Source organism: Onychostoma macrolepis, chromosome 12 (assembly GCF_012432095.1).
Source record: "Onychostoma macrolepis isolate SWU-2019 chromosome 12, ASM1243209v1, whole genome shotgun sequence".
Classification (NCBI taxonomy): domain Eukaryota; kingdom Metazoa; phylum Chordata; class Actinopteri; order Cypriniformes; family Cyprinidae; genus Onychostoma; species Onychostoma macrolepis.
In genome coordinates, this window is record NC_081166.1 from 17,297,149 (window position 1) to 17,318,961 (window position 21,813).

The window sequence follows — 21,813 nt, forward strand, 5'->3', positions numbered from 1 at the left end:
TTACACACAAATCCAAGAATTGCACACACAAAATGCAAAATGCCTCACATCTCTTGCGAAATGAAGCACTGCATTCAAAACAAACACATCTCAAAAGCAAACATTTGCAAGCACCTTTGCCATAATATTAATTCCTGTTAGATTTTTGTGTTCCATAGAGAAATGTGTTTTATGAAAATTAGTGTATGGTTTTGCTTATTTGGTGTGTGGTTCTGCTGTTTGAGTGTCAGCTTTCAGAAACTGTGTGACAAGTAAAGATTTTGTGTTCAAGCAATTGAAAAAAACAACTGTAAATGTTAGTATCAAATTAATGTTATCAACATACATCTAATATAGAGTAAGATGCACCCCTTTAAGAGCAATATGGATTTACTTTTAACCTGTAACATACTTTAATATAAGATAAGCATGTGCAGGATGATGATGCATCAGCCAATGTGTTATTATAGGGAAAAATAAAAAAAAATATATAAAAGAGGGAGGCTTTAAAATAAAAACTATTATTTTTACTTCACAAACCTAAGAACACTGATAATGTAAACTACTGCCTAATGTAATGCCATAGATCACTACTTTCCAGACACACAAAATTAGATCAGTTAATGTTGATATCAAAATAGCGAAGACATTCATCACGGATCTCACTCAAGACTCACTCAAGTCGGAATCCCGGCATGATCTATTCTAATATGACGCAGAGAACTCTTAACATTGCGCAGCGTCGACTGTCACGTGATTAGGCTACCTCTCGCTGGCCGGTGAGATGAAGACAGCGACCGCAGGGAACTAACTGCTCTCTTCTGTGCTATATTTATTAAGTCGAGATAGGCAGAGTTTGTGGTTAATTATGTGATCGAAAATATATGGCAAAGCTGCCGAACCACAGTAGCCTATAGGCTACCCGACGAAATATTCGCGTAGTTTAGAAACTCAATTTATATTTTATTCATCTGTGTTTAGATAGCCTAGTATAAATATATTTTACTTGTGCCACGCCGTCTTATAATGCTCTCGAACACCGAAAAAGAGTTGATTGTACAGATATGGGACAAAATGCTTCCAGTGGCAGAAGATATTGGATCTGAGGCTCTTTTAAGGTATGCTGTCTTAGATCAAGCAAATATAGGCTTAGCCTACAGACCGATATTCCTATTAACAAAACATTTTTACAGACAGGCTGGGATGTTGTTTTTCGATAAAGTATACATAACTTGGCCTGACTTACTCTTTGGTGGCTCCTTGATAGTTCGCCGTTCACTTTTCTGAATATTCAAAAGTCTTTACTATGATTTATGGTCTTGTCATATTTGGCACTTTCCCATGAGTGGTGACGCAAGCAGCGGAGTGGGAGGAAATACTGTGGGGGTCTCGTGCCGTCTGCGTCTTGCTGACATTGTTTTTCTCCCTTGTTAACTGGTTTACAGGATGTTCACAACGTTCCCCAAAACAAAGACATACTTCTCTCATCTAGATATCAGCCCCCGTTCAGAGCATTTATGCTGCCACGGAAAGAAAATCGTCCAGGCTTTAGCCGAGGGTGCGAGGAACATAAGCACTCTCACTACTACGTTGGCACCACTAAGCAGGTTCCATGCCTATCAACTGCGAATACATCCCACAAACTTCAAGGTGTTCATGTAATGTCTATCTGTCCGCCTGAACCAGTACAAATATGATGGGATATTTTTCCTTCAGCTCACTAACGTAAACTTCTCACATTTTCCAGATTTTCAATCATTGCATCCTTGTGACGTTAGCCTGCCATATGGGTGAAAACTTCACACCTGTTGCGCACGCGGCGATAGACAAGTTTCTTTCGGCGTTCTCAGCTGTTTTAGCCGAAAAGTTTCGATGAAGACACGGCCTCCGAAGAAAGATGGGATGGTTCTGAGAACTCTGTCTTTAATAAATAAACAATAGGCCTACATGTTTTGCAAAGTATGTGTGTCTTTGTTGTCTGTCTGAATGTAATGAGATGAAATAATCAATTAAAAATCAATAAAAAAAAATTAAAAGTGTTAAAAATGTCTTTTCTTTTTTTAGTTAGCTGTATGAATGTCTAATATGTATGTGTGTGCGCGTGTGCGTGTGTGATTTTTAATGTGATGCAGTCAATGCAATTTAATTTGTTAATATTTTTGGCTTCCAAAATCATCCTCATCATTAGGTAGGCTACTTGAAATTCCGACTTCATCGTCGTTGTTGAGTTGTGAAATTGGCTATTAAATGGCCTACTTAATGCAAAAGGAAAGAAATCAATTAGCAACCACAGTGCTGACGGTCATAGCCGTGATGTTTGATGTGGGTGTGGTGCTATCCAGACATAAGTGCTGAAATCTTGGCCGAAGTCCAAAGGAAATGTGACGCTCTCCTTTGTGCTGAAAACATTTATACTGTAGACCTGTCACTACCTGTGGATAACATTAGTACCTTAGGCTTTATTAAATAAAACAGGAAAGAAACAAGTAGGATTTCTGTAATAGGCTATTATTAATAAACATTTTTTTTTTTTAAATGTGCTGGTTTATATATTTATCATCAATAAATCTTATTTGTTTCAATGTTACACATTTTAACTAATTGACTTTCGCTTGTTCCATTGCTAATCAAACATTTATATGCTATTTGAAGCATATGGTGCAAAGCAATTTGAATAAAATCATGAAAATATGATTTAAATAGAATCAAATAAACGGAAATAGATAATAATAAAAATAAATGATAATAAAAAATGTATTTTTTGGAGTACAGAAATCTTATTTGTTTCTAACCGGTTTCATTTGACTTACAAATATGCGTCACATAAGTTTATGTTAAAGCTGTGCCTAATCCAAATGAATGAAAATATGCATTTCAAATACGTTTATAATAAGGCTAAATGAGTGTTAATAAATCATTTTGGATCTTCACTGAGGGGATTTTGGACATTAAGCTTGCATCAGTTAGCTTTAGCCTATCTTTCGGCCTTGTGAAGCGAGGGGAAGAAAAAGAAGGAGGGAGGGGCAGGAAGTGGAAATCATCAGAATGAATGAAGACATCAAATACCGGCCTTCGCAACCTAAAAATTTGCAACATTCTTGTAAGTTTTAAAAATGTGAATATTAGCACTTTAATCATAGCCTATTTAATGTGAGATTCATTGTGTTACCCCTTTTGATCTTAAATGACTCAACGGACAACGAAATCGTGTCAATAATTTTATTTATTTTTACTGTGCATTACACAATCCCAGTAGGCTACACAATTTCCTCATTCAGTCGATGAATCAATTATACTGCCTTCTTAGGGCTGCCACAACAACACACAGGAACTTCTGCCACGCAGCTTGGATGACTGGGGTGAACTCGGTCCTCATGCGTGTAGCGATCACCACGGTCAGGCAGTCACCTAAGAGCTGGAAGAGAAGTTGAGAAAAGTAAAACACAGCTCCAACATAATCAGCAAGTTCATAGCCACTGCTTTGAGACGCAAACCTGGAAATTGCCTGGGTCGACTTGAAGTTTCTCCGAGTGAAGCTCGCTAAGGGAAGCGTAGGTTTTCTTGATATTATCCATGTCTTCAAGAGCCATCTCCAGACCTTGGAGCACTACAGTCCCGTGCGCTGCGACCTTTGGGTTAGCCATGATTGCCTCGGTATTAAATAGGTTTCCAAACCCACCAAAGTACCGCCGAGTCCAGGGGTAGACCACCAAGAGTCTTGTGACCATACAATCAATACAAGAACAGGCCTTAATTGTTAGAAGCTAATGGCTGATTACAAGCACATGCTTTGAGGAAATAGCTACATAAAATAAAATATATCAAACAATTGAAGCATGGCAGAAATAAGATTAGCCTACCTCGTCAAGCTCTCGCGGCCCACCGACTCGTAGTCGAGTGAGGCGAATACAGCCTCTATCGCAGCGCGTTCCTCAGCTGTCCACTTAACCATCGTGTCTTGTGGCTTTAAAACTGGACAGATGTTTAAATAGGGCCTTCTAGGCCGCCGCCCATGTATTTCGGCCAGATGTGTTTGGCCGATAGTGCGGAGAAACAAAGGCGGCAGCTGACCGATAAACTCCATAGTCCATGTGAATTAAGTTTAGTAGCAAATTGATAGTGTTTCATCGCCAGAGTGTGGTTATTTATTTAGGTTTCTAGTTTGTTTGTTTATTTATTTAACCCGAAGAGAGTGAGTTCGTTGGTAGGTTGTAAATTATATAAAGGTGTATCAACAAACGTAGTCTATCATATTTGCGTGGAGATCTCCATATCCTGTCTCAAGCGTAAATAATTGCCTTTGCATGTAATAATTTTATTTCTCAGCTTTTGACTTTAACTGAGGTAATCACATCGAAATGTTCTCAATGAAGTAGCCTAATTTGAAACCCAAACTTTGAAATCATCAGTGAAATCATCTTTTAAATCATTAAAAAATAACAAATTTGGGTAATATCTCTCCATGAGAACGGATGTTCTTATAATGATTAGAGCCCGGTCTTATATAAATAGTACGCCAAATAAAAACACGTAGGCCTACATTTAATACGCAGTTTTCGCGTGCATATGATACGCATCTACCCCAGAACCCTAATCCTATCCATAGCATATACACGCCAAAGTCAATTTTATCAATAGGCTATCACGAGTTTTTGTTTTTATTTGGCGTACTATTTATACCCACTTTCATGAGATCGGGTTGAATAATTAAGACTGTATAATAGCCTAGTATCCTACCACATATCAGGGATGATATATAATATATAGACTAATATTGTTGTTATTTTCACATTGGCAGAACTCAAATTTAACATGGTCACAAAAGGCGTAAATTCAGCTTATAGATATCAAACTCGCATTCCCAATGAGATCAAACCACAATGCTATTAAAAACATTAAGGAATCAGTTATATTTGATGAACTGCTCATCTTTATTTCTCAAAATCAATGGAACAAACAATATTTCACAGACTGGGGAGAGATGAGGGCCAGAATCTTGCCAAAAACCAAGTGAAGTTTAGCAGTGAACACATTCGGAAATATCATGCCCAACACCGCAAGGATGCAGTGAGACAAGATCTGTTGAAAAACAGAGAAGACAGTCAATGTCTAGTCAATACATTTCAGGTTCTTTAAAATGTAACTGTATGCCTATTCATGGAGGTCTTCCATCACCCGGTCTAAAATTGAGGATTATGATTATGTATGTGTAGAGGTTTGAGATGGAATCACCTACTGTACCTGGAAGTTGATGGGATCAATTCTGAGCATGAAGGTATAAACGCTCATCATTTGTAAGGTTGTCAATTTTGTTAGCTGCCTCATATACACAACTAATAACAGTGAAGCCATGCTTCTGGACAGGTGCCGATCGAGGACTCCAGTGGGAAAATTAGGACTTTGTCTAAGGGTGTACCAGTCAACATCCTAATAAGGTAAAAAGAACAGTTTGTTTATTGAAGCAAATCGTTCCAACTACATTGTGTTATGTGATTTAAATAGAGTGTCTTATTTCCAGTGTCATCTGACATATCACGATACTTGGGTGCCGATACGATATGTTAAAGAATTTCGATTCTACAAGTATTGCCATTCGATATTGATATGTGTTGCGATTTTTGTTTTTAACTCTAGACCATGGGGAAAAGTTGAATATTAATATACAGACTGTCACAATTTTTAAAAAGCAAATATCTTAGCAGTTACTATTGCGATTCGATATTACAATTTATTGTGATTTTTGTTTGCTTATTAAAGACTAGACTATGGAAAATAGTTGATAATACCATTAAAAGAGACTGTATATGATGAGTCCTATTAACAAAAACAATGCATCACATCTTTCTAAACTTTTATTTCAGGAGCATACATACAAAGTGTATATTTAAACCTTGAACCATGAAACTTTAAAGTACCAAAACCCTGAACTTGCAAATGAATATAATAGTCAAATGTTCAACAAAATGAGCAGAACAAATACTTTCTGAAATAAAATAAAGTGCTACACTTTGAATACTGTGTCAGTCATGTTTTCCCGGCAGTTGGGATTCAAAACGTGAAGGTGCAGAAAGAATTCTGGAAGAGGTTTGATCCTCTGCCTCCGTCATGGTTTTGCTTTCTCGCGCCGGCTTTAAACGTATATGACGTCATCTAATGCAGCGGCACTGAGCACGCAGAACGATCGTTGTATGACATCAAAGCACCGCGAGAGCTACAGAGAACAGACGCGCCGCGTGCTTTCGAATCGCTCTCGCGGGACTCTGATCGCCTGCGCGGTGCTGCTCCAAGTCGAACACAACTGCAAATAAAAATTGATTCTCAGGTAAACCAATCGATTTTTAAATCGTTTTAAAAAGAATCGCGACAGTTAGGTGAATCTATTTTTTTTCTTCCACCCCTACTGTAAACTACTGAATATAATGTAGAAATGTTCATTTTCTGTGAAGCTGCTTTGCAACAGTGTATCATGAAAAGTGCTATACAAATAAATGTGAATCAAATTGCAAACAATTATTAATTACAAACAATTACAAATTTATTTATTGTGGCACTATATACATTCTGTCACGTGTTTGAGTTCCTGTTTGTCCTTATTTGGTTTAGTTCCTGTTCTAATTATAAGTAATCACCTTCAGTCTGTTCACCTGAGTTTAATAATCATCTTGTTTGCTCCTTTGGTTTGCCTGTTCTTTATAAGCCTTCAGTTTCTAAAGTTTCTTTTGTCTCGGATTTATGTTTTCGATGGTCCACGTGTGTTGATGTTTATTAAAAGTTTCGCTTCGTTTATTCCTGCCTCGTGCGTCTTCACTACAACCACGACCGTGTGATAGCCTACTTTCATTGCGAATTATGAAAATTCCTTTTTTTAAGTTTATTTAACTTATTAGTTTGTATTTATTTAGTTTTGAGGGTTGAGTACCACCACTTCTTTTTTTTTCTACTACAAGCATTGATTGCGTATCATATGCACGCCAAAGTCAATTTCTGCGTATAAATCGCATGCCAAATAGAAACAGAAAATCGTGCTATTGATACGGATTTTAATGAGACCGGGCTCATTTGTTTTGTTAAATGCCATTTCCTTTCACACGTTCTTAGCAGCTAACAATTATTTGTAGTGCCATAAATGTAACAAAAAAAAGTTTTTAAGTTAATGTAATGACTTGTGTTTGATGATACTTGTCGATATTATTTACTTTGATTTATAGAGTAATTTGGATTTCTTAACTTGATAAATTAAAAGGATTTATGTTAAAATAACACTGAGCAATTATTTTTTACATCTATGCAAATGCATATGCAATATTTGTAACTTAAATAATAATAAAATAAAGAGACCGTTATTTAACAATATGTTAAGGAGTAGTAACATTTGTACAGTCTTACAGTTACAACCGGCCCTTTGATGGCAGCCATATTGTTGAAGTGGCCCTCAGTGAAAATGAGTTTGACACCCCTGCTTTAGAGGTAAAGGTTCAAAGGTTTCACTTTGAGGGTGCTGACCCAGTGACAAGCTGTTGTACCCCTAAAGGTACAATTTTTTCACATTTTTATATTCTGTCAACATCTCCGCCCTCGTGTTAGTTTGATTTCTTGTCCATTGGTATCAATAGATGCATTATCCTTAGCTTCAACAAAAATAGAGTTTCCATTCTGTGAAAATTGGCATCAACATTTGTCACTACCCTAGAAATAGCCACAATGTTTATTTAGGTTTTTCATGATTAAGTTTTTGTGATCTTCGTTTGAACATTCCTTATTTGATGTGTCACTGTACTTGACGTAGGCTGATAAAGATCTTCTTTTTGTCACATAAATAATATTCCTTTGTATATATTTTTAATATCTTTTTCATTAATTGTCTTTATACCAAAAACGGAGAAGCAGGCCTTATTATACCATAAACATCCCAGTTTACAACTATACTATACACAACTATACAGTGGGGGGAAATTATTTGATCCCCTGCTGATTTTGTACGTTTGCCCACTGACAAAGAAATTATCAGTCTATAATTTTAATGGTAGGTTTATTTGAACAATGAGAGACAGAATAACAACAACAACAAAACAATCCAGAAAAACGCATTTCAAAAAATGTATTTGCTTTTTAATGAGTCAAATAAGTATTTGATCCCCTATCACTCAGCACGAATTCTGGCTCCCAGGTGTCTTTTATGCAGGTGAGGAGCTGAGATTAGGAGCACTCTCTTAAATAAAAGACACCTGTCCACAGAAGCAATCAATCAATCAGATTCCAAACTCTCCAGCTAAGACCAAAGAGCTGTCCAAGGATGTCAGGGACAAGATTGTAGACCTACACAAGGCTGGAATGGGCTACAAGACCAAAGCCAAGCAGCTTGGTGAGAAGGTGATAACAGTTGGCAAATTCGCAATGGAAGAAACACAAAATAACTGTCAATCTCCCTCGGACTGGGGCTCCAAGCAAGATCTCACCTCGTGGAGTTTCAATGATCACAAGAACGGTGAGGAATCAGCCCAGAACTACACAGGAGGATCTTGTTAATGATCTCAAGGCAGCTGGGGCCATAGTCACCAAGAAAACAATTGGTAACAAACTACGCCAAGAAGGATTGAAATCCCGCAGCGCCCGCAAGGTCCCCCTGCTCAAGAAAGCACATGTACAGCCCGTATGAAGTTTGTCAATGATTCAGAAGAGAACTGGGTGAAAGTGCTGTGGTCAGATGAGACCAAAATCGAGCTCTTTGGCATCAACTCAACGTGTTTGGAGGAGGAGGAATGCTGCCTATGACCCCAAGAACACCATCCCCACCATCAAACATGGAGGTGGAAACATTATGCTTTGGGGGTGTTTTTCTACTAAGGGGACAGGACAATCAAAGGGACGATGGACAGGGCCATGTACCGTCAGGGCCAGGGCATTGAAAATGGGTCGTGGATGGGTATTCCAGCATGACAATGACCCAAAACACACGGCCAAGGCAACAAAGGAGTGGCTCAAGAAGAAGCACATTAAGGTCCTGGAGTGGCCTAGCCAGTCTCCAGACCTTAATCCCATAGAAAATCTGTGGAGGGAGCTGAAGGTTCGAGTTGCCAAACATCAGCCTCAAAACCTTAATGACTTGGAGAGGATCTGCAAAGAGGAGTGGGACAAAAGCCCTCCTGAGATGTGTGCAAACCAAGTACTAAGTCACGTTTTGCAAAGGGGTCAAATACTTATTTGACTCATTAAAATGCAAATCAATTCATAACTTTTTTGAAATGCGTTTTTCTGGATTTTTTTTTTTTTTGTTGTTGTTGTTATTCTTATTCCGTCTCCCAATAAAATAAACCTACCATTAAAATTATAGACTGATCATTTCTTTGTCAGTGGGCAAACGTACAAAATCAGCAGGGAAACAAATATTTTTTTCCCCACTGTATATATGTATACTATATATGCATCATATAGATAAACAAATACTATGGATGTTGTAAAACAAATACTATGGATGTCAATGGTGGCAAGAAAAGGTGGTTGATAACAAGTGTCTAAATGGTATACAGTGGTGGTCAGAGGCATTAAATGTCATCACACCAAACAGGAAAACTCATTTACTAGTCTGCTTTCACATACCAGGGTGATGCTTTTTATTTATTTATGTTTTTTTTTTTTTTTCATCAAATGATACATTTTACATATCACAACGGCAAGACGTCTCACATAGGATGATGCTAACTTCCATGCTATCTTATTGTCAGTGTTGTCTTATTGTTTATCTCAAGCGGCTTGAAATAAAACAAGCCTTTATGATTTGAGACTTGAGTGGTTCATGAAATTAAAAAGTGCAGACAGAGAAGTAATACAAAAATACAGATAAATACATGTAATTTTGACATTTTGAAATGATTTTTGTCACACTTACAGATAGTTTGTCAACAAGTTAACAACAGGCTCAGGACAGCAACTTAAAATAATATTTATTTGGTTTCACATTTCCTGAATTAAAGGAACACTAAATAAACAATATTATTGCTTTGTCGATGAGTTACTTTTATAGGCACCCTTTGGGGTAAATAAGGTACAAAGATGTAGGCTTACTTTTGAAACAACTTTTAGCTTTTTTTCTGAAAGTGTCACTTTAGCCCAGCAGACACCCCCTTTTAATACACCCATGTTTTCTGTCAAATTTGGCTCCAGTTCGTTGCTCCTCCCTAGTCCGTACACTGTAAAAAAAAAAGAGTTGTTTCAACTTAAATAATTTGTTACCCCGCTGACTTAAAATTTTTAGTTTATTCAACTAAAATATTCCAGTTGTCCCTTAAATTAACATTGAGTAACTTAAAATTTCAAGTTGACTAAACTAAAAATTTTAAGTCAGCGGGGTGACAAATGATTTTAAGTTGAAACAACTTTTTGGAACAATTCTTTTTTTTTTTTACAGTGTACTTTACTACCACCGGACCTAGGCTATACAAAAACAACAAGTTAATTAATATGAGATTAAAAGCAGGATTTGCAATGGAAACACCTAACCTATATCAGCTGTGTCCTGAAACAATAAATCTTTTGATTAGCCTGTCTGATGAAGACCTCAAACAAGGCATTTAAAACTGCCAGATTTAGCTCGTTTTCTTTCATTTAAAATATGTTCATTTATAGACTATATTTATATTATAATACTCTAGGCTACTGTTTAAATGGAAAATCTCAGTGCTATTTATTTGTGTTGTTTAGTTTATCCCTCTAGGTATTTCAGAGACATTGTAGTGTACACTGTAAAAAAAAAAAAAAAAGTTGAGCGAACATTTTTTTACCAGCTTCAGCAGATTTTTGAGTTTGCTCAACTTGTTTTTGTGGGAGATTCTCACATTTTTGTTGTATTAACTTAAAACAACAAGTTGAGAAAACTCAAAAATCTGCTGAAGTTTGTTGCCTTAAAATTTTAAGTTGGCTCAACTTTTTTTTTTTACAGTGTAGTTTTAATGGCTTCCCACTGCCCAGCAGAGAAATCTTCATTTGTTCATTTAAGTCTAATTAATTCAATAGACAAGCCTTATTAAAGCATTCCAATTACCCACGATTTGGCAGACCTGCTATAAATAAACTTGTTTCTGTCTTATGGTTTGTTTATTTGTTTGTTTGAAATTACAACTTTGTGATGGAGTCTTTGACAGAATAATGACAGAGTTTTCAGTTTTGAGTTAATTATCTGTTTAATGACACCTGCTACTCACACAATGAACAGTTTAAACACATGGCTCAGGTGCGTATCAATTCCTCTTTATTTTGTTAGAGACCAAAACAATGCTTTCCCCCCATATGTTAGAGGTATCAATGATACTGTCTGCACAGAGCAGAAACGACAACAGCGAGGAACTTCTGCCAGGCAGCCTGCGCATCAGCTGTGAAAGAGGTACCCATAGTCGCTGCAATCACAATGGTCAGGCAGTCGGCCAGCAGCTGAGACGGGGGAAAAAAACAGAAGAGAGTCATGCAGCAGGTGACTCACTAGCTAATAATGTCTGACTGCATCTGTATGAGTTTCATATGTTGATGTGTTTGCATACCCTGAAGTTGTCAGGATCCACGTGCAGTTTCTCGGAGTGCAGCATGCTCAGTTGGGCATAGGTGCTCTTGATATCATCCATGTTCTTCATGGCTCTGTCAAGCCCATGGAGGATAATAGTTCCGTGGGCTGCGACCTTTTGATTGGACATGATGGCCTCTGCATTGTACAGGTTTCCAAAACTTGTGAAGTACCTCTGAGTCCAGGGATACACAATCAAGGTCCTGCAATACACAACATACAAAAAGTGAATAAAAAAAAAAATATGTCTAAAAATATGTTTTGTGTTTTTATAAACTTGCATAAATTATGATAATGATGAGCACAATAACATGGGTACCGTACCTTTGCAAAGCTTTGGGGCCAGTGTCCTCATAATTCAGCTTGCTGAAAATGTCCTGGATGCAGGCACGCTCCTGTTTGGTCCACACAACCATGTTGTCAGTTTATGATTTTTTTCTCCGTTAGGAATAAGAGTCATACCTTTCCACTCGTGCCGACACTATTTATGTCATCGGGTTGCATCGCCAATACAAGAGGGCTCGTCTGATTGGTTGGAACTTCTTGTGGGCAGGACGCTAAAGATGTAGTGATTTTGCATATTTGCATTGACGTTTAATGCAAGTGGCAAAAGACTTGTTCCATAACATACACCCCCTTTTTGTAAACAGGCAAAAAAAAAAAAACTTAGTATGACACTTAAGGACCAAAAGTATGGCAATAATATAATGTCTTTGCAGATAAAAACATAAAGCATATAGGATTGTAGAGATTGCATCTTTATTTAATTGTTTAAATCCTTGGGAAATGTGACTTTCAAAGACTATGAATTATTCTTGTGATCTCAGCTGCTGGTTATCTCACGCACATACGCACATTCAAAACGACTCTGCCTTATCTCTAGTCACAGGCTCTCCACTCACATAGATATCAAAATGAAATGCCTGTGTGTTAAAAAAAATCCAGTCTCATCAAATATTAAATTAAAAGGGTGTGGCCATTTTATCGATTCACCAGGCATGCACTATTTCACAGCCAATAAATGAAATAAATGATTTATAAATCAATTCAGAATAAATAAAAAAAAAAAATCTGAATAATCAAGTACTGTGCCCTTCTCTTTTTGGTCATTTTTATTCACAAGTGCCTTGTAAGTAAACAAATGTACATGTTTAATAATAATATTAATAACAATAGTTTATGAAATACTAATAATAGGCCTATATTAAAATATAACAATAGTAGTAAAATAGTAATAAAAATCTATTTAGTAATATATCACAGATATTGGGTGCAGGAAGCATATGTGACCCTGAACCACAAAACCAGTCTTAAGTGTCAATTTTTCTATTTTATCTCTGATAAAAGCGGAATAAATAAGCTTTCCATTGATGTTTGGTTTGTTAGGATAGGACAATATTGGGCAACTATTTGAAAATCTCACTGTAAAAAGTGATAAGTTGACTTAACAATTTTTAAGTAAATGATCATTTTAAAAAAATAAGTGAAGTGAATTGTCAAGTTCACTTAACTTTTTTTTTAATTATTATTATTTACTTAATAATTTTAAGGCAACAGATTTCCTCAATTTTTTTAAGTTAAGTCAACTTATCACTTTTTACAGTGCTTGAATCTGAGGGTGAAAAAAATCGAAATATTGAGAAAATCGCCTTTAAAGCTGTCTAAATGAAGTCCTTAGCTATGCATATTACTAATCAAAAATTATGTTTTGATATATTTATGGTAGGAAATTTACAAAATATCTTCATGGAACATGATCTTTACTTAATATCCCAATGATTTTTGGCATAAAAGAAAAATCTATAATTTTGACCCATACAATGTACTTTTGGCTATTGCTACAAATATCCCTGTGCAACATAAGACTGGTTTTGTGCTCCAGGGTCACATATATGATCATAACAGGTCATATCTTGCATATAGGCCTACTAAGATCTAAACTAACTAACGTACTAACTTAATAAATAAATTAATTAATTAATTCATACCATGTTGTGGGGTTACGTGAACTGAAGATGCTGACGTGGTTTGATTAGGACCTGCCCATATCTGTTTATGTCTTGTGATTCAAGTGTGCACGCACGTATCATCACATTCTCCCTAAGACGAAGAGGGGGGGAAATGGGCATCATGTCAACTTTCAGTGTTAACTGGCAGGAGTTCAATCTGACACGCAATTAGGCTATATCTTGGGTGTGCCCACTCAACTACAAACGTTTAAAAAGAGGACCAACGTTTAGGTGGGCAAGTTATTTGACCCTAGCACGACTGCTCATTTCAGACATCGATTCAAAATGAGTCTCTCTGCTAAAGACAAAACAATTGTGAAGGCCCTCTGGGCAAAGATCTCCCCAAAGACTGAGGATATCGGCAATGAGGCAATGTCCAGGTAAGTCAAATAAATTTTTTCTATAGACTAGCCTGTATGTCTAATGCACATTTTGCAGATCTAAGATTAATTCAGCGTTGACATCTCCTTGCCATTTTGCAGAATGCTCTATGTCTACCCTCAGACCAAAACCTATTTCTCTCACTGGAGCGACCTGACCCCTGGATCCGCTCCTGTGAGGAAGCATGGAAAGAAGGTCCTCGGTGGAATCGGTTTGGCTGTTGAGAAAATCGACGACCTTTTCGCCGGCCTGCTCAGTCTTAGCGAGCTGCATGCCTTTCAGCTGAGAGTCGATCCTGCTAACTTCAAGGTAAATATACTGCTGTGTGTCTGATGCTAATTTATTAATAATTTAGCCATACTTTCACAGTTTTCATGATGAAGTTGTCTTACTAAATTTGGTATCTGTTAATCTTCATTTAACAGATCCTGTCCCACAACATTCTTGTGGTGTGTGCCATGCTCTTCCCTGTTGACTTCACACCTGAAGCCCACCTGGCCATGGACAAGTTCCTTGCAAGACTGGCCCTGGCTTTGTCTGACAAATATCGTTAACCAGTTTGATATTTGTTAAGCAGTTCGAATGTTGTTTTGTCGATTTGGTCAGCAACATGTCAATAAAAACTCATTTGGAGACACTTATCCTGTGCATTGTTTTTCCCTGACAGAGAAGAAAATCTAAATTCATTTGCAATACGTGCAAATCTAAAACACAAATCTATGGGATCATATGAATTCCAAACTGCTTTAAATCACTAAACTCAGAGTACACCAAATTTACAGCAATTTCATGAATTAAATTAAATTTTAATTGTAAAGTTAATTTTTAATTGTGAATTAAAGTTAAGCCTGTTGCTTGAAAAAAATAAATAAATAAAAACATTAAATAGCCTAATTTTGGCACATCAGGATATACTTAAGCTAAGATACCCTTATACATTCTGTTTCTTTAAGCTTATAAAATATTTGTGCGCCTTTTTATACTAAGTAGACAGTGAAGGTTTATTTTGAGACTACAAGAAGGATATTGCAATTAGGTTCAATATATCAAAGATGCTTTTATTTTATACTTTTATATACTGATATAGGCTATTTATACTTTTACTTTTTCATATTTTATATATAATTTTTAATATAATATATATAAGATGCATTATCCGATTAAAATATAGTCCACTATACAAAAAAAATAAAAAATAAATAAAAAATACCCGTTAACTAACATGAGTGAGACACGCCAGCAGCTTTGAATCACGTGAGTCTTGCATAGGGCATTTACGGTCATTCAAAGCTGATATCTTGATTGTCTGAAGAGAGAGAAAAAAAACGCTTTATCAAGGAGCCTCATGCACAAACATCAAGAAAAGCAGATGGGCATTATAGGCTACAAACTATTATACATATTAACTAATAAGTAGCATGCTTTAAGTAGCATGCTTATTAGGCCTTCTTGCATATTGGCTGTTGTACTTTCTAAGCACATAATAATGCCTTATTCTGCATGACCATGTAAGATCGCTTAATCCTACCCTATACCTAAAATTAATGTCTATCTTACTAACTATTAATAAGTAGCTAATTATGAGTTTACTGAGGTGCAAGTCGTAGGCTAATAGTGAGAATTCGACCTTAAAATAAACTGTGACCATATTTCAGGGGTGCCCAATCCTGTTCCTGGAGATCTACCTTCCTGCAAAGTTTAAACACATCTGAACCAACTAATTAAGATCTTCAAGAGCACTTGAAATACTTAGGCTACATACAGGTGTGTTTGATCAGGGTTACAACTCTTTAGGTGGATCTCCAGGAACAGGATTGAGAACCCCTGATATAGTGGATAAATTATATACTGTAGAGGATTTCATTTGTTTGGTGTCTGGCCAAAAACCTTGCATTTCGACATTTGTTTGATATGGGTTAAAATGTCTTTCTTTGTTCTGTATTGTGGAAAGTTGCAATACTTTATAACACACTGGTAATATATATGAAATAGAGTAAACCGTAGACTACAGCCTGAGGCAAAACATACTCTTTTATGTAAAATATTATCAAAAGACAATTTACTGACATCTACTGGAAAAAAAGAAAAGAAAAGGGTTGGTCATGTTTTACAAGTGAAGTACACTAATTCACAGTTTTAAATGCAGTATGCTGTTAGGCTGGACATGTGAAATATTCAGACTGCTTAAAAGTAGACTAATGATGGCATCATGAATTGAGAGGTTTTGACACGTTGAGGTGCTCCAGTATCATTTCAGTATAACTCGTATCTTCTCATCTCCAAGCAGAAGCCTGTTAAAACAATACAGTCTGCTGTAAAAATAATTTCTTGAAACGGAAGACCTAAACAAGGAATGGCAGATTTGATATCAAGGCAAACTGACCTCACAAGAGCAGCAGCCACAAGACCTCCTCCTATCGGACCGACCCAGTAAACCCAATGATAAGTCCAGTAGTTAGCCATCAACGCAGGTCCAAAAGCTCTTGCAGGATTCAAACAGGTGCCAGAAACGTCTCCTCTTTTTAATAAAACAACATTTTTTCAGACTTTTTTTTTTTTCAGGCAGACAAAAATGATAACAAAGCACACATGTTACATAAACTTACATAACATTTCTCAAACTAAAAATGCCTGTTATTAAGTTTTATTACGTTCCAGACTCACCCTGCCAGAATATTGACAATAACAGTGCAGCCCACCATGAAGGGCACCAGGGGGCTTTTGCTCTTTCCATTGACGGCTCCCAACAGCACTACCATAGTTACTAGACATGTCATGGCCATTTCAGCAAACACAACCTTCCCCAGCTGCTCCTCAGATTTAAGGATAGTAAACGCCGCTCCGGTAGCGTTCACATAGTTCTTGTGTGATGTCATAACCTTCGAAATACATTTGTCTGTTTAGTGTTTGGGGTTGTGGGAATAAATAATAATATCAGTAATAAATGCATTCTTGTTCACACCTTTGACATTGCAGCTCCTAGCACACCTCCGATAAGCTGACTGATAAGGTAGGGGACAGCCATCGTCAGCTGAATTCCACCACATAACCAGATAGCGATGGTGAATGGAGGGTTAAAATGTGATCCACTGCAGAGAGAGAGAGAGAAACATTCAGGTGAGACATAAACTCATTTGCTTTCAGAAATGGATTCAGAAAATCACTTTGAGCACTCAGGAATCAATTTACAAACCCATAATTTGGTTTCCTGACAATTCTTGAATATGATGCAACTGAATATAAATGTACTGTAAAGCATCGGCTAAATAACAATCAATTAAAACGTACACATCCTTTGATTATTACAGTAAATAAATGTTAAAAAATATATAAATAAAAAATATTTTGGCACATAAATAATTAAAACTTATTAAAAGAAGCAAAGCAATCCATATATATACAGTATACACACACACACACATATATATACATATACACACACACATATATATACATATACATATATATATACATATACATATAAATATATATATATATATATATATATATATATATATACACACACACACACATATATATATATATATATATTTTTTTTTTTTTTACATCTTACCTGATTTCTGCCATACACGCCACCAATACAGCCACTGCCAATCCATGCACAAGCGCTGGCTGTAATCGTCCTGCTGCTTCCACATTTTCAATGACAGACACACAGCCGATAAAGACAAAAAAAGTCGTGCCCACCAGCTCGGCAACACATGGCTGGATTATTCTCTCGTACTTGCCCAGAGGTTTGGGTTCGTTCTTCTTCAGCAAGGTTTTGTCCAGCTCTTCAAGCTCTAGCTTCTCTGCCTCCGCTGACATTGTGCACCATCCAGTGCACTGAGTAACTCTGTGACTGTGGCAGAGGGAAGCACTATGATAACAGAGCCAACCTAACTTGGTCCACCATAAATCATTCTTTCATCCTTGAAAGGTCTGATATATTATCGTAGGATTATATATGAATGATGCAGCAACAACAATCAAGTTTTAGGAGACAATGGAAAGATTTAGTGAGAACAATAAGGTATCCAAGTATAATTACAGACATTTTCAGGTTGGAGTTAGATGAGTGCATAGCTGTTCCCTTATCAGATGTAAGGTGCTTCACATTTGGACAGTATTGTTTTTACTATTATCTCTGTGTTATTTATTTGCTTGTCAAGTATGTGATAACTCACTGACCTTGGGTTTAAATGTTATCAACCTATATCGCATTATAAAACAACATATTGGCACTCCAAGGTGAACTTTGAGCTGCAGTGTGACATATAAATATAGAGGTATTACAGATATTAATATTAATTATTAATATTAATATTAATATTAATATGCTCAGGGGGTCATATATTTAAAAAAAAGAAAGAAAGAAACCAAAATCTTCTCTCAGAAGAGATATCATGATTTTTTTTAAATGTTAATAAGAATATGAATAGTAGTAATTATATATGAGAGATCATGTTTTGATTTCTAAATAAAAATAATAGTAATTATATATGAGAGATCATGTTTTGATTTCTAAATAAAAATAATAGTAATTATATATGAGAGATCATGTTTTGATTTCTAAATAAAAATAATAGTAATTATATATGAGAGATCATGTTTTGATTTCTAAATAAAAATAATATTATATTAATAAGAATGTTAATAGTAGTAATCATATATAGTGCATGAAAATAAATAAATAAAGTAAGTAAGTAAGAGTTTTAGGTTCACTTTATGAATGATATGCAAAGTGAAGAAATATATGCAGGCAATTTCTAAATCTTCTCTCAGAACAGAGATAATGATTTGGTTAAAAAAATTAATAGTAGTAATTATATATGAGAGATCATGTTTTGATTTCTAAATAAAAAATATTATTATATTAATAAGAATGTTAATAGTAGTAATCATATATAGTCCAAGAATAAAAATAAATAAAGAAAGTAAGTAAGAGTTTTAGGTTTACTTTATGAATGATATGCAAAGTGAAGAAATACATGCAGGCAATTTCTAACAAAAGACAGTTTATTAACAGAAAACATCAGAATACATTATGGCAGGCTATAAAAACTAAACAACAAATACATTTGGCAAAGAGACAATAAAGCATCAGAATACAGAAAGGTTAAATATACTGCACTAATATAAATGTTTGACAATATCATACAATGCTCTACAAGTTTCTTGACTTTAAAAAGCTTGCAACATGAGAACTTCTGAGGGCCCCTCTCCATCACTTGAAAATAACACGAATCTTCTTGTCTCCCACTACCAACCTAGAACAAATAATGCAATTGTTCAGATACTTATAGATACTCAGATACTCATACTCGCATACAACATATCAGGATTGAAAGTTTCAAACACAAAAACTGTGAACACATATGAACTTTTAATTCTTATTTCGATCTGATCAGCCTCAAAGTCAATTATCTCTATACACTCAATGACTTCACATTTCACATAAATGAAGAAAATCATTCATTGTGCAAGGTAAAAGTGAGCAGTAGGAATACCTCACAAGACTGACAGTGACCAGAGTGCCAGTCAAAGGTCCCACCCAATATATCCAGTGGTACTCCCAGTGACCGGACACTATTGCTGGCCCGAAGGCCCGTGCTGGGTTCATGCATGCTCCTGATATTCCACCCCTGTTGAACACGGAAGCCAAAATCAGTCAAATCACTGAAAACTGAGAGGTTGGAAGACTAGCTTTAAGTGACTCAAATACAGCACATTAGCACATTTTATTGTTAGGAATCATTATTTCCTATTGCCATTATTGTTCTAAGGCTGTTTAATGTCTTTGTTTCCTGTAACATATCCTGCGACTTTCATTCGGTTGCCATGTTCATTAAAGACACCACATTAAAACAAGTGAGAAAATTAGGAAAGATCTCAGCCATATTTACAGATTTATGTTTTTATGTTTCTATTCTTTTAAACGTTTTAAAGTATGTATAATGATATATAATTATAACAATTACATATACAATAATTAAATTTAATATAAATCATATAGATGTGTTTATAAACACTATAAACAAAAAAATGTTTATAGTTGTATTTGTTCTATTTTTTTCAACTTTTATTAGCTGTTTTGGATTCAAATGTTTCCTGTTTTTTTTAATTAAATTATCATGTTTAATTAAAATGCACAATATTTAAAACATCCATGTTTACAGTTGTTACAGTAGTGAACTTTCTGAACTTCTTTTTTCCCCCCATTTCATTAGTAGATGTACTGTACAGTAATATTATATAAAATTTGGAAACTCTAAAGAAATACCGATGTCTAAGTCCAGTCATTCCTATATTTACACACAAATGCTTGTTACGGCTGCAAAACAGAACACTACATTTTTTCTTATTTAAAATATACTGTTGCACAGTATTCTGTACAATAGGCTATATAATTTATTTTTGTAGTTTGCATGAAATATTAGCTTCCTACCCAGCCAAAATATTTGCAGTCACAGTGAGTCCAACACAGAAAGGAGCCAGATGACTTCGGGTCCTTCCGTTCACGGCAGCCATGCTCACAACCATAGTCAAGAAGAGCGTCATAATCATCTCTGCCACAGTCGCAGAGCCAGTGCCATGAGGGGACTGAACGGCATCAAACGCTGCTCCTGTTGCATTAGCAAACGCCTCATTTGTAGTGACAGCCTAAATAAAAAAGATTATTGAAATAATAAAACTCTTGAATCATGGAAAGGGAAAGTTTTATCATCAGTGTTATCAGTGTTAAAGACTGAACTTTCAGTAATTTGCGCATCAAGGTCAAGTCATGCCAAGTCACAAATATTAATAGAGAAGCTTAGACACATACTTTGGCGAGGCTGGCAGCAATCACTCCACCTAACATTTGTGACAGCACATATGGCACCAGGAGTATCAATTCCATTCCTCCGATGAGGTAAACGCACACAGACACAGCTGGATTGAAGTGACCACCACTGGAAAACAAGATCAGTTAGGGAAATCAAATGTAAGCAGTCAAGCATAAATTGTACAGTTTTGGTTCGAAATGAATGGATACATTTTATTTTCTCCAATAAAACAGGTTTAGAACTTTAATACATTTAAAAAAAAATAAGTTTCATTTTTAAATTAAACACTAAAATTAAGAAATGATAATTTACTAATACTTTTGTTAGTATTGAAAATATATATAATTTTTGCAGGGTAATCAGATATTTTAAGTAAATGCAAAATAAACGTCTTTCAGTTTACAGTTTTGGTTACATTATTCATTGTTCAGTTTAGATGTTTAATATTTAAATATATTATTATTCATTTTTATTCTTTATTTCGAAGTCTAATCATTTGCTGAATCAAGCACACAGAACATATGGCAGTTACCTGATTTCTCCAAAAATGGCAATTGCTATAGACAGTGCTAGTCCGTGTGCCAGGGCAGGCTGGATGCTCCCACTGATGCCCACGTTACCCATGACCGACACACAGCCCACAAACATGAAGAGAGTGGAGCCGAGGACCTCTGCCATGCACGGCTGAATGTAGTGCTCATAGAAGGACAACTTCTTAGGCTGATTCTGATGGGCATCTCCTCCATCGCCAGTGGTTACTGTAAAGAGCTCTGACTTGGACTCCGCTGAAGTCATCTTGCCTGTGTGAATCTTCAGGTGATCTGTGCTCACACACTGCAGCTTCGTACTGATAAAGGTGGACAGAGGATGGGGTGGAGTGGTGGTAAGGCGGTCCAACAGTCTCCCCCGTCATCACTCTTGGTGGCTTGGGAAAAACACTTTACAATTACAGCAGTGGAGAGCATTGTTTGGGGGGTGACGGCTTCAGGATACGGCTTATCATCCACGAGTTTGCTATTACACAACTGAGGACAATAAAAATGTGCATAACCAACTCTCATGTCAC

General features: G+C 36.0%; 6 protein-coding genes across 6 annotated transcripts; 2 read left to right on the plus strand and 4 right to left on the minus strand.

The window, feature by feature from the left end:
* Positions 1-686: 686 nt before the first annotated feature.
* hbae4 (hemoglobin alpha embryonic-4) lies at positions 687-2,019 on the plus strand. Its single transcript, XM_058793922.1, has 3 exons — positions 687-1,097; positions 1,425-1,629; positions 1,727-2,019. Exons 1-3 carry the CDS (start codon positions 1,006-1,008, stop codon positions 1,853-1,855), a joined length of 426 nt encoding a protein of 141 aa, XP_058649905.1. The 5' UTR covers positions 687-1,005; the 3' UTR covers positions 1,856-2,019.
* Positions 2,020-3,191: 1,172 nt separating this feature from the next.
* Positions 3,192-4,260, minus strand: hbbe3 (hemoglobin beta embryonic-3). The gene is made up of 3 exons (XM_058793921.1): positions 3,840-4,260; positions 3,474-3,696; positions 3,192-3,394 (listed from the first exon to the last, which is right to left on the minus strand). Exons 1-3 carry the CDS (start codon positions 4,061-4,063, stop codon positions 3,266-3,268), a joined length of 576 nt encoding a protein of 191 aa, XP_058649904.1. The 5' UTR covers positions 4,064-4,260; the 3' UTR covers positions 3,192-3,265.
* Positions 4,261-11,213: 6,953 nt separating this feature from the next.
* hbbe2 (hemoglobin beta embryonic-2) lies at positions 11,214-11,967 on the minus strand. Its single transcript, XM_058793923.1, has 3 exons — positions 11,855-11,967; positions 11,511-11,733; positions 11,214-11,403 (listed from the first exon to the last, which is right to left on the minus strand). Exons 1-3 carry the CDS (start codon positions 11,944-11,946, stop codon positions 11,275-11,277), a joined length of 444 nt encoding a protein of 147 aa, XP_058649906.1. The 5' UTR covers positions 11,947-11,967; the 3' UTR covers positions 11,214-11,274.
* A 1,830-nt stretch (positions 11,968-13,797) lies between these two features.
* Positions 13,798-14,474, plus strand: hbae5 (hemoglobin, alpha embryonic 5). Its single transcript, XM_058793623.1, has 3 exons — positions 13,798-13,919; positions 14,022-14,229; positions 14,346-14,474. The coding sequence occupies exons 1-3, from the start codon at positions 13,825-13,827 to the stop codon at positions 14,472-14,474; spliced, it is 432 nt and encodes a 143-aa protein (XP_058649606.1). The 5' UTR covers positions 13,798-13,824.
* A 1,546-nt stretch (positions 14,475-16,020) lies between these two features.
* On the minus strand, positions 16,021-17,748 carry aqp8a.2 (aquaporin 8a, tandem duplicate 2). Its single transcript, XM_058794016.1, has 5 exons — positions 17,495-17,748; positions 16,883-17,009; positions 16,585-16,799; positions 16,304-16,438; positions 16,021-16,211 (listed from the first exon to the last, which is right to left on the minus strand). Exons 1-5 carry the CDS (start codon positions 17,746-17,748, stop codon positions 16,169-16,171), a joined length of 774 nt encoding a protein of 257 aa, XP_058649999.1. The 3' UTR covers positions 16,021-16,168.
* Positions 17,749-18,922: 1,174 nt separating this feature from the next.
* On the minus strand, positions 18,923-21,812 carry aqp8a.1 (aquaporin 8a, tandem duplicate 1). The gene is made up of 5 exons (XM_058794545.1): positions 21,280-21,812; positions 20,747-20,873; positions 20,369-20,583; positions 19,431-19,565; positions 18,923-19,190 (listed from the first exon to the last, which is right to left on the minus strand). Exons 1-5 carry the CDS (start codon positions 21,540-21,542, stop codon positions 19,148-19,150), a joined length of 783 nt encoding a protein of 260 aa, XP_058650528.1. The 5' UTR covers positions 21,543-21,812; the 3' UTR covers positions 18,923-19,147.
* Between the last annotated feature and the right edge of the window lies 1 nt (position 21,813).